Source organism: Diospyros lotus, chromosome 9 (genome assembly GCF_014633365.1).
Source record: "Diospyros lotus cultivar Yz01 chromosome 9, ASM1463336v1, whole genome shotgun sequence".
Taxonomy (NCBI): domain Eukaryota; kingdom Viridiplantae; phylum Streptophyta; class Magnoliopsida; order Ericales; family Ebenaceae; genus Diospyros; species Diospyros lotus.
In genome coordinates, this window is record NC_068346.1 from 3,472,478 (window position 1) to 3,489,753 (window position 17,276).

The window sequence follows — 17,276 nt, forward strand, 5'->3', positions numbered from 1 at the left end:
TTTACCATCAGCCTTAGCTCGTCCTCATTCCACTGAGGAAGATAGACACAAAATAATGCTCATCCAACGTCGGGTGAGCTTGTCATACTATTGACTTAAGCTCCTCAAACTTTACCAAATACTCTTCCATTGTGCCTTCCTGCTTCAATTTGTTAAATTCTTCCACAATATCAGTTAGGTTCCGTTCCCCGAAACAAGCACATAATTCCTCTACAAACTCGAGCCATCTCCATTTCGCTCTCTGTTCGCTCCACCCTTGAAACCACAAATCTGCCACATCATTCAAATAGGCAGTTGCCATGTTTACGTTGTTCCCTTCTGCTATTCGATAGTGGTAAAAAAAAAATGTTCACATCACCTGATCCACCACCTAGGTTTATCCCTTTTAAACATCGGGATTTCGAGTCTTAGTGTAAGAGCATTGTTTTGGTATGCCAGGGGTTCCCGAAGAGACCCTTCAGCAACATACTTTGTTCGTTCATCCATTTCTGGCTGACCCCTTGGTCTGGGAAAGATGGGTGGTGTCGTGGCTCGGGGAGGGAAATCCACTGGCAAGCTTGCGTTAGGCTGTCGGAAAAACATAGCAAGGGTAGCACTCAGCTACTAGCTCAACCCCGAAAACTCGTCCTAGATGTTCCTCTCCATCATCGACACATCTACTTGGATGTGGCCAATCTCCTCCTAGGTGTGTCGGATCCCTGCTTCAACCATCTCTAGCCTCTCGCCTACTTGCTCATGGCTCTATCGGAGGCCCAATTCCAAGGCATCCAACCTCGACTCCAATTGTTTCATCCGTGTGCCTTCCGCCATCCTCCTCTCAATTGCTCACCTTGTCTCCTCCTTCGTTGGCCAGACCCCTAGCCATCCTCCTCTCAATTGGTCGATATTTCAAATCGGTGGGTGTTTAATTCGTTCTCCCAGGTTGTTGGATTCACCGCCTTCGATCCTACCCACCTTGTCAATCGAAATCCTCCCCAACTCGATCGACAGATATTTTCGATTGAGTTGGTGTTCAATCCGTTCGCTTGGACTGCTGAACTCACCTCGAATCCTTCCTTTGGTTTTGCCTAATAATCAATCACATTTAACAATGGCCGCGACACCCTTTCTCCTCTGCATCGCCCACTTCAACGGAGCTCCTGCACCGGTCTTCCGCTCTAGTCGCGAACCTCCTGGCAGTCCGCATCACCCTCCGACGAACTCGCGATCACCTCGGAATGCCTGCACCTGTCATCCGCTACAGTTGTGAAACTCCTGGCGGTCCGCGTCACCCTTCGATGGACTTCCGCCTACTCTCAAACACTTGTCCGTTTGCGTCACCTCCGGTGTGCTTGCCTATCAACCCACCTTTGTCCAACTGCCAAGACCGTCAGCTCTGATACCAATTGTCACACCCATAGGGTCAAGTTATGGTGTGAAAGGGAATTTGGGGAGACCAATAGAAGAATTTAGAGGGAGATATCATATGGAAAGAAGAGAAATAGCAAGAAGATGAGGAATAGTCGAGAGAAAGGGAGAAAAGATAACACACAGAGAGAGAAACCAGAATATCAATTCATTACTCAATATCTTCCATCCTACAACAGTGGCTTAATATATAGCCTCTAGCCACGCACAAGCACCCATGTGCAATGTACCCCAAATCCTAACTGCATCTAGCTATAGGACAAATAGCCCTAACAGAAAATAAAAAATAAAAAACCAAAATTACAACAGCTACCCTTGACATGTGACAATAAGATGAATTATCATCACTCTGTTTTGTCTTTCCTGTGATATACTCATATAGTACCTGAGCCTTGACAAACAATAAACAAAAACATGACCAGGAAGATAGTTATTCCCATTTAATTTGACATGGATAATTCAGAGACTTGGATTACCTCAAGAATACCACTCTAATTTGAGTATTTTCAGTGGTAGAACATCATGAATGCCCATTAGAACTATGATTTGACAAGTACAAAAGCATAAAATCTCAACATATGCGTGAATGAAAGTATATGACAAATAATGGGACTAGAACTAAAGCCCAATCAATTCAAGCATATAAAGAAAGCATGTGAAATCCTGAACTCAAATGAAAACCAAAAAGGATGTGAAGAACACTATGGCTCATGAGCATATGAAATCCAAGCTAAAAACTCAACCAATCCACCTTCAGTTGTAGATTAGATGTTAAAGGTACGATAAGTAGTTGACACACCTAGATCTATCAATATGTGTCAAATCGAGACAGAACTTGTGGAATCTTAATTGCACCAAATACAATAGTTGACATACCTAGATCCGTCAACCGAAAGGCCAACCGATGTTAGCTCAAGAAAAAACTTGTAGGGTGTTGTGATTTCAAAGAAAAGGGAAACCAATTGATGTAGTTGTTGGTCTTCCAGCGAGATTATCCTAATGCCAGCATGACGCCACTGTAGATGTCACTATTTTCAGAAAGGTGAAAAAGAAGATCGATGCTTGGCTACCAAGTTGGAGAGAGAGAGAGAGAGAGAGAGAGAGAGGGCGGGGAGAAATGAAAAAGATAAATAGTGAGAAAGGGTTATAATTGGAAAGGAAAGATTATAGCAAGAATGTAGCTGTCAACACATAGTACGTCCAAAGAGCAAGAACATCAAAAGTCAAAAGCTACTAATCTGCCAGGCCTGCAATGCCCAAATAAACTTGCAAAGCTCCTAATCAGACATTCACATTCTAAATCTATGGCCAAAATGTCTATCTATCTGATTTAAGGGGGGAAAAAAGAAAGAACATTCAAGAAGAAATCTTCTTCTCCTGTTACCAAATCCATGTCTGTCCACAATCATGCACAAAATCATACATTAAGTGATCATGCAGCTGCTGAATTGTTAGATGCTTCCCAATAACAAATCTTACCCTGTAAAATATAAATAATTAAACAGATCTTATCGTCCAGTACATCAGTGAAACCAGTAAATTAAACAATCACTCAAAGAGTCAACTGACATCAAAGGTCAAGTGAAAGGAAAAAACTGTAAAAGCCAAATAATCCTCCTAATTCTGGGAATACATAAAAGACCAATCACTCTCTTGATTGTGATGGCCATGTCTAACTGTTCCCCCATAAACAAGACAAGATGAAAAGCTGATAATACAAAAAGTTAAAAATTTCTCATTTTAATACAATTTCTGACTTCCTTTTACTTTTATTTTCTGCCCCCACATTTATCCTACATCTTTAAATTGCAACTATGAACAACAATCATGCAGCAGCAATAAAATGGCAACATGGCCAATAATAAAAGGGGGAAAAAAAGGTCCTACCTCTTTATAGTCCCAATAATGAAACTAAAATGACAACACAATGAAACTATGAGGCATACCTGTAGTGCTGCTTGATAAATTAATCTCTCATCACTTTCAACAGCTCTATCTTCATTCAGACTAGGACGATGGATAGTATCACTTGAAGTTACATACTGTGTAGTTGAAGCAGACTTTCCAGGCATCAAGGATGGAGGTAGTAACCTATTTCCACTGTTCTCATACACGATAACTTCATCATTGCCACCCCTACCAAAATGGTCTTTCATAGTGTTCTTGCTGCTGGATAGATCAGACCAAGTATGATGATGAGATTTCCCACGAGTATCAAGAATCTGGCTGCTGCCAGCATTCTGTACCAAATTGCTTGATCTAGAACTAGGTGCAGATTGCTGGATGGATGTTGGAAGCACCCTCTTCAGAGCTTTCTCAGATGAAAAAATTTCACGATCTAAGCCAAGCACCCCAATAGTTAAGAATCAGCAACCAGCAAAACTTTGAAATGCCTGCAATTTCTGGTTGAATTACTTACCATTTTGTTTAGCATACATAGGGTTGCCAGCTTGTGTTGTATTCCAATTTGAAGTTCTAAGATGTTCACTAGAACTGGGGGCAAACTGGAGCTTAGCCTCTTTTTGATGGTTAACATTTGAAGAACTTCCATTAGAACTTCTATAAGAGGAGACCTCTTGAGATGTTCCAACAAGACCTGAAACAAATCGAGAACCACAAGCTGATAGAAAAAAAAAAATGGACCCTGCAGAATTTTATCTTAGAAATTGCAACTGCTTACCTGTAGAATTAGTATCTAGTGCAGAATCCCAGGATGGAAGGATCCTGCGATCAGTAGAAGCAGCAGATTGCCTTAGAGGTGATGCACCTGCTTCTCTATATTCATCTAGATCCCAAGTTAAATCACTATCAGATGATGTAATCTCTATAGTTTCCACTGCGGCCATAATGCTTGAATGGTGATCCCTTACTGGAGCCAACTCAAGAGAACCACAAACTGGTGAGCCAACCTGCAATTGAACATCTTGACTGAGAGCTGATAAATGTGGCATGAGAACCATATTTACAGAGCCATCAGGCACAAAGAATTGTCACTCACCAGATCTGTGCACCAGCGAGAAATTAAGCTGGAAAGAAATCCACTCAAAAAGGAGTAACATCTCCGAGTAGGCTCAACAAAAATACAAAAAGGATCCACATGGCCAGGCATCTGCATTAAGAGAGCAACATAAGTACATGAGAGAACCATGAAAACTTAGAAAACACAAACAAATAAGGAATGGGCACAATTAGGATTTAACAGCATCCCACCTCTGAGAGAAACAAAGAAAAGAACTAACAAAATAGACATAGTTCAGAATTTTGCTTTGGAGGTCAATTTCTGTCCTTCCAAGAAAGGGAACTGAAAATCACACAAGGCAAAGCCGCTGGCATGCAAGGAAATATCTTGATTTTATTGATGCATTCCAGCTTCATGGAAAAGCTGAAAAAACATACCTCAATGTAAAGCAAAGCTATACAAATACCATCTACTACAGAATGTGAACTTTAAGGCAAGAACACCAACGGTATCCTGCCTATTTACAATAGGCGTAAATATATACATAATAGACAATTTAAAAAAGTAAATAAAGCTACTACTACAAATTGACAGAGGTGAAAGAATAAGCAAAAAAGAAAGAGAAAAAAAAAAGACAAGATATGCATGGCAGAAATAATAAGTGAGGTGTGAAAAGAGTGAGATAGATGAAAGGGTTAGAACAAGAGGTGTAGAATTTAAACAAAGATTTTGATTTAGAAAATGAGAAAAATAAAAGGAAATAATAAAAAAGAACAAAGCGGAACAAGAAGAAAATTTTTGAGCTATTCTTTTCCTATTCAACATGTACCTGTTTGAAAGGAGAAGGTTAGTGAAACATTGTTGAAAAGTGGAGTAGATAAGGGAAGAGAACATAGATGCTCAAATTGCATCCATATTCCTACAGTCCTAGATTCTAGTGGGATTAAGGCCATAGATAAAAAAGATTGGTGAGCTAGAACTCATGTAGCTGACCTCACATAGTTGGAATTAAGGCTTGATATGTTGTTGTTGGACATTTTTTATCAATGTAACTACACTGCATCTTGATCCAAACAAAGCATAAAATGGGTTAAATAAAATAGAACGCTAAGTTGAATCTGGGATCTAACCTGGCATTCTGAAATTTAATAAGATCCTATCTCAAAATTATAAGCCTGCCTCTAAAGATTTTCTGCACCTATCCGGATAAATTGGAAAACTCTAGTATCCTAGGACAAATTGCTCAAATCAGTGTTTTCACAATTATGCTAAGAATGGCAACTGCAGCATGGGATATTTAGAAAAACATGAGAATCTATTTGGATCGATAAATCATTTATATTTCTTGGTTCAATGTAATCTGCTGATTCCATGGTAATCCACATCTTTGGTCAAGTTCAGAACAGTCTTGTCCTCCGGCTCAGTAAGTTTTCATGCATTTTATGCACCAGGTCTTCCATTCAAAAACCCAATGAATATAGAAAGAAAAGGACAAACGTGTCTTTCCAGAATTTGGACTGGCTGAACTGGGAGAAATTACTTTATGCCTCCGAAGCACCATATCAGCAGCAAATATTGGTGCCTCAAACCAATAATTTTCCATCACGCATTAAAAAGGCGAATTCACAAATGCATTCACGTCCTTATTTTCTAGGTCAGAATAATATTTGCATAGTTACCCTTACCATTAACATGTGGCAACAAATCATTGGTTTCGCGCACCAAAATTTGTTGATGTGGTGCCTCAGAGGCATAAAATAGTTTCTCTTGCACGGGACTAGGATTCGTGTCAACTTCATTCAATGACATTTTCTAAAATTTCAAAATCTTTTGCTCCCATATTCTGAACATAGACACGGACAGGATTAGCCCAGTGCTCGACCCATGAGTCAATTCGAGAGCGCTGATCCCCATACCTACTGAAATGCGCGCGGAGCAGCACTAACATGTGCAAGTTTTCACTAAGATTTATCCCTGAACAGCGATTACTTCTTAACAAACAACGAAAAAAAAATGCAAATCACAAAATGAATTGCATTCGGCCTCGACGCCAAACAAATCGAGGAGCCAGAAAAATAAATGTGGAGAGAGAGGATAGAGTGATACAATCGAGGGTTTAATAGATACACAGAAAAAGAAAAAAAAAAAAAAAACCCAATTTTCAGGCAAGAAAATAATTGGTAATTGGATGTTATTTGGACCATCAAGAAAAATATGCATGCGGATTACCGAAGAAATCACTGCTTTGCTCGTCAATAGTAGCGAAAAAATCAAAGCAAGAACACTGCACGAAGTTCACTGTATTTGTATGTTTTCTTTGAGAGATGGACAGAGAGAGAGAGAGAGAGAGAGAGATCCACACCAGAGAGGGCTTTCGGAGGACCAATCACCATTGCAATGGACTAGCACCGCGAGACAGGAGAGATATGATTGATTGCCGGAGATCGCAGCGGAGGGAAAAGGGGAAGAGAGAGAAAGAGAGACTTCGACGGTGGCGTTTTGGCGAAGGAATACAGCGAGCGATACGTTCAGCTCCGATATGAATTTTCATTTTATTACAAAGGGATTGGGATGACTTGTTACGCCATGTTTGGGGATTGTGTAAAACTCCTAATTACGGCCATTCGCCTGACGGCGCCATAGTAAAAAAATAAAAAATAAATAAAAATATCCGACTTCCCTATATGAATTAATGTAAATTGATCGACAATGTCGTTAGATATGTAATTGGGTTAACTTAACTTATTATTCGACGTTTTCATAAGTGATTTTCTATTGAATTAATTACGTTACACATAATAAAATCTAGTGATCACTCATAAAAAATAGTACAACGGATCTTTTTATATCTTAATAACTTTAATAAAAGCACATCGAGGATTAAAAATGAATCAGTAGTCATAATAAGCTATGATGCCTAGGATGACGCTTGGGATAATTTAATAATGTCAATAATTTTAATATAATTTAAATTTAATAAAATATATATTATTATTTTTATAATCTTAAGTACTCTTAAACGTCATAATTATAAAATTTTCTCTTTTTCTCTCCTATCTCCTTTGCGTGTGTAGATGTTTTCGCTTCTTATCTCTATTCATCTTTATCTTGATGGGCAATTAAGGTAAAATGATGAAGTTACTAGAAAATGCGAGAAATCTTTGTTAATTTTAGTAAATTGAGGGTGTTTGTGTTATTTTATAGATCTTAGGGGTGAGGTGTAATTTAAGAAATATACAATTCAAACAGTCTACTTGTGGCATATTTAATTAAGTCTGAGCAAGGACAGATCACATGCATAATACAGAAATGTAAAGATCATAGTTATAGGAAACCTAACACATTTTAGTAATTGATTAATGTGCAGTCAAAGTGGGGAGATTTTAAAATTTTAATACATCTTTACTGTTATATATTGAATTGCACAGAGTGTGACATTGTGACATTATTGGTGACTTTCAAAAAGCTAAAATATTCATATTTATATACTTTAAACTGTTTAGTAACTGACAATTAATGTTATAAAATATCAACTTTTATGTAAAATGGTAGTTTAAAATATAAGTATGGTCATGCATTATAAGTAATTATATTTGAAGAATAATTGAATGTATTCATCATAAAAAATATTGACATTAATGTCAAAAATTAAATAATAGTTAGGAGGTGAAAAGAAAAAAATGAAATAAAGAAGTGCGACATTTGTGCTCTATAAGCATTTTTTTGGAGAATAATCGAGTGTTTTCATCATAAAATATTAATATTCATATCAAAAATCTAATAGTACTAAGACATGTAAGAAATAGTGTGGCATTTATTTTCGTGAGGTAATGTGGCTTCATCGGTAATTTCTTCGAACATGTTATACTTATTGTTTATGTTGCGAGGGGAGTCTTATCTTGTTTGGTAGTTTGAATTGTGATGTTTCGTTTGTAACTGAATTTTCTTTTTTTGTGATGTCCTAGCAAATACTATAGACATTTTGAGGTTTTTCTTTTAAAGAATTATTATTTACAAGAAAAAAATTATATTTTATGTTTATTATTTAATAATAAATATATCATGTTTCGAGACATTTAATCGTCTAATTAAATGTTTAGAGATTAAAATTAATGAGTCATAAACGTAATTATTTTAAAATACGTAAATGTTATAACTACAAACAAGTTTGACAAACAACCCCCACAAACTAAGAAAATTTATAATAATTTTACTTGAATTTAACAGTAGTTTGTAATAGTCATATTTAAAAATAATAATAATAATTTATGATAGTTCTATGTAAAATTAATAATATATATGGTTATTATGAATTATTGTTAATTTTAAGTAAAAATATTATAAATTTTGTGTATCGTGTCAATTTATGAAAATTATTTATTAAATTTATTTATGAATATTGTAGTTTTTAAGAAATTTGATATTTTGATTTAATGAGAAAGACAATTAGTAAATTTGGTTCAATGATGACTAAAACAATTGGATAAGTTATTGAGTTTGATAAAATTTTAATAAAATAATCCATTCAAATAATTGAGTAATGAGTGTAGAATAATCGAGTATGCGAATAATTAAGATAGGCTTAAGTAGTTATTTCAAGTGTAAGGTAAGTAAACCTTTTGTGTAATCGAATAATATTAAGTTCATTATAAAAATAATCAATTACAAATATATAAATAATTAGGTAAAGATAAAAAAATACTCAATTACCTTAATTTTTGAACTCGAGTATGTAATGTAATTATTTGTTGTGTTTAAAGTAATCGAGTTGAGTGTTTTTATAATCATGTAACAATCAATTTGCACTCGAGTAATATTTCTTTGTAATCGAGTGGATATAAGTTAAAGATTCTGGATACTATATTACTCAAGTGAATGATTTTTGTAATTAAGGAAACATAAGTTGAAAATAGGGCAAGTTCTTAAACATAGCTTTGTGTGCTCAAAAATTACAAATGTAATATTGATTTGTCAAAACTCTTGGTAAATAACTAAGATAGTGGATTACGTATCTTAAACTGAACTACACTAAAGGCATGTTTGATTGTAATTGTTTTCCATGGAAAATGTTACATCAATAGAAAATTTTCCATGTTTGCATGTTTGATTGATTAATATTTTTTATGAAAAAATTTCATGGTACAACACATCGAAACATGTTTTGGTCCATTTTCCATAAAAAATTATAACTAGGAGGGAGATGGAAATTGTTTTCCATGAAATTGAAAAATATTTTTCTTTCCATATTTTTCCAATCAAACATAACATGGAAAGTTCATAGAAAATGTCCCCTTCAAGGAATTTGATTATATCTTTATTGTTTGACACACTATATTTTTCATGGAATTCAATTCCATAGTACAACCATTAAAGTATCTTTTTGCTTATTTTCCATGAAAAATTTCATCTAGGGGGGAGATGGTTTTTGTTTTCGATGCAAGTTGAAAAATACTTTCCTTTTTAACTAAATGCTATCAAAATTATTTTCCATGAAAAATGTCACATCAATAAAATCTTTTCCATACTTGCATGTTTGATTGTTTAACATTTTTCATGGAAAATATTCATGGTACAATACATTAAAGTATGTTTTGACAAATTTTCCATAGAAAATTGCAACTAGGGGGAGGTGGGAATTGTTTTCCATGGAACTGAAAAATATTTTTTTTTCTATATTTTTCCAATAGAAAACAATTATCACTTCCCCTAGTTGCAATTTTCTATAGAAAAATGGCCAAAACATGCTTTAATATATTGTACCGTGAAATTTTTTCATGAAAAATGTTAAACAATCAAACATGTAAGCATAAATTTTTTTTATTTATGTGACATTTTTCATGAAAAATAATTCCAATCAAACACACCAAATATTATTTGTGCTGCATTACCTTACTTCTGTTTTTAAAGTTTTTAAAAAGAGTAAAAAACCTATATTCACCCCACTTAAAGACAATTGTTTCAACAGTATTTATGTTTAAAATAAAATATATTTATATCGAAGTGACAATAACATTACCTTTAATTAATTGCCTATTGGAATCTTTTTTTTTTAACAATTCAACTTCTGTTTAAATTATAGAAAATAATTAAGTGGTAATAAATATATTTTATTTTAGATAATTGTAATAATTTAACATTTATTTATTGTATCATTTTTTTAGCCTCTAAATAAATTTATGAATTAATAATAAATATATGATGTTTTAAATAATTCAATCAATTAATTAAATTATTTTAAACTAAAAAATGTGATAAATACGAAAATAAACCTTAAATATATATATATATATATATAGAGAGAGAGAGAGAGAGAGAGATAGTTTTGTTAACCAGTCATTTAAAATGAGATGCATTTAACGTACTTTATTTTTAAATAAAGTATAATAATTATACATTTTTTTTATTACTCAAAAACTCATATTAACTGGTAATAAACGTATTGTATTTTGAAGTATCTTATTAATTAATAAAAAGTATTTAGATATTATAAATAAAATATATCGAAAGACACTCACTAGAAGATGAGATTAAAAGTTCTGTTTATCCGAACTAACCGAACTAAACTGATTGAACTTGTCAGTTCAATTCGATTTTTTTCTTACATCGATTCGATTTGATTATTTTTTGTCAAAAGTTCGATTTTCGATTTTTAGTTTGGTTTTTTGATTGGAAGAATTGAGCTAATCGAATCGACTAATTTTAAAATGATGTTGTTTTGATATTTATAAAATGAAGTCATTTTTTTTCGATTTTGTATGTTTTCTACATGTTACTTCAGTTTTCTTCGATTTTCTATGTTTCTTCAATTTAATCGGATTAGTTCATTTTATAAGGTTTGGGTTTAATTCTTTTAATTATAGATTAGTTTAGTTTTTCTGGTTAATCGGTTAGTTCAGTTTAATTTTGATCATCGATTCAATTTAATTAGTTAGTAAATTTCAATTAATACCGAACCAAGTGTTTGGACGTCATGCTCATTAATAGACCTCATATCTATCTACATTCATACTTTATATATATATATATATATATTATAATTATAATTAATTAAATATACTATTATATAAACAAATACTATAAATAGAATACAAAAGAATTGACCGTCGAGCCATATGAGATAAGAAACTCTCAAATCTGGTTCTAAAGGAAGGAATTGAACTAAACGGCCTATTTCAACCCTTTTAGTGTTATAAAACCATATTAATAAAGTGTTTTTTTAAATGTCATTTATGTATTTTAATTAAAAGATAAAAATTAAATTTATTAATAAGATTTGAATTCACGATCTAGATACTAATTAATTTACTAAACAACTTACCATTTTTAAGAAAATTTATTTTGCTTAAAATTTTACTTATAAAACTTAAAAAGTAAGGTGATATTCTCTTTGTGTTTTGAGTTTTGAATTCATTTTGAATTTTGTATTTTGAGTGTCTGTTTTGAAAATTTTTGAAAATGCGTTCTTTTTATCATTCTGAAAAATTATTTCTCAAAATAGAAAACTTGAAAACGCGTTTGCTTTGAAATTTTAAAAATATTTTTTTTTGTTATAATGATATTTTATTTAATAAATTTAATTTAAAATAAATAATAAATATTTATTAATAAATTATAAATTCGATTCAAATACTTTAAACTATAAAATAAAATTCAAATAAAATAAAATAAAAAATCAATAACCTTAGAAATATCATTTAAAAAAATTAATACAAACAAAACATTCAGTTTAATAAATAAATAAAATTAAATAACATAAAAAAAATCAAATCAGGAGCCGCAACCATCTTCTTCATCTAGGGTTTTGTGTGTGTGTGTGGGGGAAGGGGGGGTATTCGTAGGTGGCTGTGGCGGTGGGGGCGCTGGTCGCGGTGGCGATAGGGGCGCTGGTCGCGATGGCGGAAGAGGGTGTTGGTTGCAATCGCGATGGCGGATAGGGGTGCTGGTTACAGCCGCGATGGCGGAAGGGGGTTTTGGTCGTAGTCGCGGTGGCTATAGGGGGCTAAGTCGATGATGGTGGTTGCGGTACTAGTCGCAGTGGCGTTGGGGGGCGTTGGTCGCGGTGGCGGTGGAGTTGAAGGTCGATGGCGGTGGCGATGACTGTCGATGGCCAGAAGAGGAGAGGAGAATTGAGAGAAGAAATGAGGGAGAGAGAGAGAGGGGGGGCAGTGGGTCTGTACGTGTGTGTGCGGGGGGGGTGCGGGGGGGCTGTTTTCCGTGTTTTGCATTTGTTTTGTGTTTTCAGTGTATTTTCACTGAAATCGCCCAAAACAACAAAGTATGTTGTTTTGGGTTTTCTTAACAAAATTTTTAGTTGTTTTTGAAAACGCGTTTTGAAAAATAACAAAGAGAACGCATTTTCGGTGTTTTCAAAAACTGAAAACAGAAAATGGCCCGAAAACGGGAAAGAGAATAGCCCCTAAAATTGCAACGGCTAAACTTCACTCGATAGACTTTTATTTAAATTTTGTATTTTTCTTCACATGTGTTAGGGGTGTACAAGCAGTCAGTCCAATTATCAAATTAAATCGATCAATTAATTTAAAAAATTGAACTAATCGATAATAAAAAAAATCAAACCAAATCGATTAAACCGAAGAAACATACAAAAATCAAAGAAAATGATAAAAAAACGCACCAAACTAAAAAAAATAACGTCATTTTATAAATATTAAAACAACATTTAAAATTTAGTCGATTCGATTAATTCAATTATTCCAACAAAAAAATCAAATCGAAAATCAAATTTTTGAAAAAAATTAATCGAATTGAACTGATGTAAGAAATAAATTGAACCAAACCAACAAATTCAATCGGTTCAATTCTATTACTTCAGGGAAACTGAAATTTTGTTCTCCCTTAATGTGTGTAATATGGACCTCTTTTCTAGCAATTATATAAGCAAATGCCATACTTCGGTGTTATGAATTCTTATAAAAAAAATATTTATAAAAATTAACTACGTTAATAAGATTGAATTAAGGACTTTTAAATAATAATTAATTTCTCAAACAATCTTATCACTATATCAAATTTTATTTTATCTAAAAAATTAAATAATAAATTATAACTATCAAATATATAAATTATAACTATCAGGGTATATATACCCATTAGGCTTAATACATACGAGGACATCTCCACAATTAATAAATATGTCGTATGGTTCATGAAGTGCAAAATGCTAAAATTTGGTATCTCAACTATTAAAAATTATTATTTTAAATTTTTACCGTAACTAAAAATAAACAGAGTAGTTATTTATGCCACATCGTATAAAAAAAAGTCACCTTAGCGAGACACATTATATTAGATTTTAATACATAAATATGAAAATTTATAAAAACTAAATTTGATAAAAAAAAACCTAAATTTCATAAAAATACTAAATTTTATAAAAGACCTAATTTTTTTTATAAAAAACCAAAAAATATTAAAAAAGACTTAAACTTAATAAAAATACCTAAAAATAAAACACTTAAAAATAAAATTTAGGTATTCATTTGATTATTTTTAGGTATTTTTTATGAAATGTAAGTTTTTTGGAATATTTTTTGGTATTTTTGTGAAATTTTTAGGTTTCTTTGAATTATTTTAGGTCTTTTACGAAAATTAATTTTTTTATATAAAGTTTATTTATTTTTTTTATCAATGACTAAATGTCAAATTTTTTAATTGTTAAGAAATCAAATGTCATATTTTTATATAAAACCTAATTTAATATGTCTAACTTAGATGATTTTCTTAAGTGACGTGACATTCTACGTTGTATAAATAACGACCATATTTACTCTTATCAATAATAATAATTTTTAGCCCCTAGGGCATAGCTCCGTTGGCAAAGGAAGAATTTCTTGGAGTGATGCTTTTTGGATTCTCAAGTTTCGTATTCAAGATTTGATCGGGAGAAAGCTCACCAGTCAGAACAATCCTGAAAGTAGAAAATCGTTTGCCATTCTCATGTTTGCGGTGGGGTTAGGGATCGAACTGATCGTTGAGTTCTCTGATTTACATCTCCTGCTAATATCGTGGAGTCAAATAGCGGGGGCGCCCGTGATGGTAAGTTAATAAAAAAATAATTTTTAATAATTAATAAATCTTTATCATTTTATACTTTAAAGAATGTATTTAGTCTATCCATTACTATACCCTATATATACACCTCTAGTCTCTCTCACTCTCTCTCTCTCTCTCTCTCTCTATCTATATATATATATATATATATGCAAGTCACTGAAGAGTCAAAACGTCTCTGTCTCCGATCTTCATCACCGATCGTGGTTTGTTCATCCTCCATCAGCAAAGGTATGCATATCCTGCTTTCTCTCTAGTCTGGGCATGCCTTAATTCGTTGAATTTCTTATTTCTTTCCTCCCAAACACACATTGAGGTTTGAGATCGAACTGGCGTTGTTTATACGATGATTCCAAGGTTAACTTTATCAAGAGGCATTCAAATTCAACTTTACCTGGATCCATCGTATTACCGCTATTATTACTTTGCAGTGATCTTGTGATCGACAAGCACTTATCCGATCTGAAGCTCTCACTTCACAAGTTCAGAAATCGATCCGTTCGCTTTCGTCCCTCCTTTCCTTCCTTTTATTTTCTCGGGAACCAATCGGTACTTTTCCAGGTCAAAACTCAAAGCTCAAGAGGCTATCGACGATCATTTATATTTACTTCATTTTATACATCCATTTAGTACCTAATCGCTCGAGTATATATAAGTAAATTAGCCGGAACTAAGCCTGCAATACTTGTGAACTGCATCGGTCTGGACTCCTACAGTAGTACTCGTTTTAATTGACATAATAATCTCTGAATTAATGCCAATTGAGATCAATTACTAGAACTATAAATATACATTTGAAGATGCAAACAGATATCAAAAGTGATTTCATAATCAATTCACCATATGTACTCTGTAGAAAGTGTAACATTATGGGGTGCAACGTGTTTGGGGAGCCCATCACCGACAAATTAATCTTAAGAGGAATGGAGGAGTACGAGAAATACACGGTCAAACAGTGGGAGAGAGCTCGAGCGGCTTTAGAGGGGAAGAACGAAGGAGACAAGGACACCAAGGCTCGCCAGTATGTGGAGAAGCTCAGACAGGAATGGGGCGACAGAGCTTGCACGCTCTGCCTGATCTACAATGCCACTGGCAGCAATGTGGTGCTGGTAACCACACATGATTTTCACGGCCGCATCGGCCATGGCCCGTACCCGATCATGATCGAGAATGGCCAGTGGGGGGCGTTTCTGCACGGAAGAACTCCCCAGGAGTACACCGGCTCATCGGCCGCTGTCGTGTATCGGGGCAAGAACAGAGAGGAGTTGCCGTGTGACTGGATGCTGGCTTGGTCCAACCCCTGGGACAGATTCGAGTGGAAAAACAAGGTAGCCCTAATAACATACATACTGCATACATACATTTGAAGTAGCCATTTGTCATACGACATATAAATGAGTTTTAAGGAAGAGGGATTAATTTCATCATGTGTGTATATATATATGCAGGCCTACACGGAGATTGGTGAAGCTACCCGGTACCAAAGGACAAATGATGTTTGGAATACAGTGTCAAGTAACGTAAATGAGTCGGGCACTTATCATAGCAACATGTGGAATGGATGCGCGTCTTATGTCTCAATTGGGAACGACAACGCGGCCCTGCTCGAGGCAATTCTCACGTTGAAAGACGCGATAGACTACTGATATCGGTGGCCCTTGCCTTGCAATGCTTGAGCAGCAGTAGCAGCAGCAATAGGAAGAAACAAAGCATCCACCTGCAGGCTGCAGCTAGCACTCAAAACAAAGCATTCATATATAATGTAAGGCCTTTATCAAACATTTATATGTACGTACGTACGTACGTAGTGAGTGATTTTATTTCTGTCCGTCTGTCTTGAAAGACATGCTATTTAAATTGGTACTGTTGCGTGCACTTGCTCCGTGACCGGGAGCTTTTTATCTTCATGCTTTGTTTGAGAAACATCAACCTCTGTTTACTATTTATTCTCTGTTTAGTATCTATCTTAACATATTTTTAATCTCTAAATAATTTTATTAGTTAATAATAAATATATCATATTTTAAATAATTATTTAAAAACTAAAAATAAAATGTGATAAATACAAATATATATAGAGTTTTGTTAATCATTTATTTAAATTTAGATGCATTTAATTCACTTTATTTTTAAATATGGTACAATAATCATATATATGTAATCGATTAATTTAAAAATAAGCTGAGCATTACTCGATTATATTCAAAATATACTCGATTGGATTTTCACAAAAAAAACTTTCAAAAGCTTTACTCATTTTTTTTTTTAAAGAATTTACTCGATTGGCTCTCACATGCGTTATGAAATACTCCACTATTTTCAACATATGCTCGACTTTTTTAAAAACATACTTGATTATAAACCATCAAACTTAAGAGTACTTTAAAATGTTTTGAATATCATCAATGAATCAAATTTACTAAAAATACATTTTCTCATTTAAATTTATCAAAAACTATTTTTTCATAAAATCAGGACACAAATTTCTCAACAGACTATATTTGATTGATAGTCGAATATTTAATTTATGTTGCTGAAGCTGATTTGTAATTGATTACAAAAGTCTTGCAATTGAGTAAATATAAAAAATAGTTGATTACAAAATATTTGTATTCGAATACAGACAAAACTTAGTTAATTACAAAACTTATATAGTCGAGTAAAAATCAAACTTAGTCGAGAGTAAGCCTCTCTTTGTACTCAAGTAATGTCGTATTGAAGCTGAAAAATATATATCGCCGTTAAACTAATTGTTGTAAGTGTATTTAATACATAATTTTGACCGTTAAGGCTCTAAAAGTGCTTTAAATTTTCTCTCATTCTTTTATCTTGATTTTTG

The 17,276-nt window shown here is 33.4% G+C and overlaps 2 protein-coding genes across 7 annotated transcripts in view; one reads left to right on the plus strand and one right to left on the minus strand.

Moving 5' to 3' along the window:
* Positions 1–6,902, minus strand: part of LOC127809718 (helicase-like transcription factor CHR28) — a 41,443-nt gene extending 34,541 nt beyond the window's left edge. For 3 of the 5 annotated variants that reach the window (XR_008025206.1, XR_008025205.1, XM_052348739.1), the window contains exons 1-5: positions 6,729–6,901; positions 4,406–4,516; positions 4,088–4,316; positions 3,827–4,003; positions 3,354–3,745 (exon numbers count right to left, since the gene is read on the minus strand). Coding sequence is in view for 3 of the 5 variants with exons in the window: in XM_052348739.1 (XP_052204699.1) it covers positions 3,354–3,745; positions 3,827–4,003; positions 4,088–4,316; positions 4,406–4,516 (909 nt within the window). In the remaining 2 variants the exon portion in view is untranslated. Of the gene's footprint in view, positions 1–3,353; positions 3,746–3,826; positions 4,004–4,087; positions 4,317–4,405; positions 4,517–4,617; positions 4,790–6,728 lie in introns of all 5 variants that reach the window. The other 2 variants (XM_052348740.1, XM_052348741.1) reach the window with 2 other exon arrangements.
* A 7,617-nt stretch (positions 6,903–14,519) lies between these two features.
* LOC127809809 (23 kDa jasmonate-induced protein-like) lies at positions 14,520–16,397 on the plus strand. 2 transcript variants are annotated; one of them, XM_052348922.1, is made up of 4 exons: positions 14,537–14,668; positions 14,869–14,998; positions 15,294–15,765; positions 15,886–16,397. In XM_052348922.1, exons 3-4 carry the CDS (start codon positions 15,307–15,309, stop codon positions 16,081–16,083), a joined length of 657 nt encoding a protein of 218 aa, XP_052204882.1. In that variant the 5' UTR covers positions 14,537–14,668; positions 14,869–14,998; positions 15,294–15,306; the 3' UTR covers positions 16,084–16,397. The 2 variants fall into 2 exon arrangements, with proteins under 2 accessions (XP_052204881.1, XP_052204882.1); XM_052348921.1 differs by lacking the exon at positions 14,869–14,998 and having other exon boundaries at positions 14,520–14,668.
* Positions 16,398–17,276: the final 879 nt, after the last annotated feature.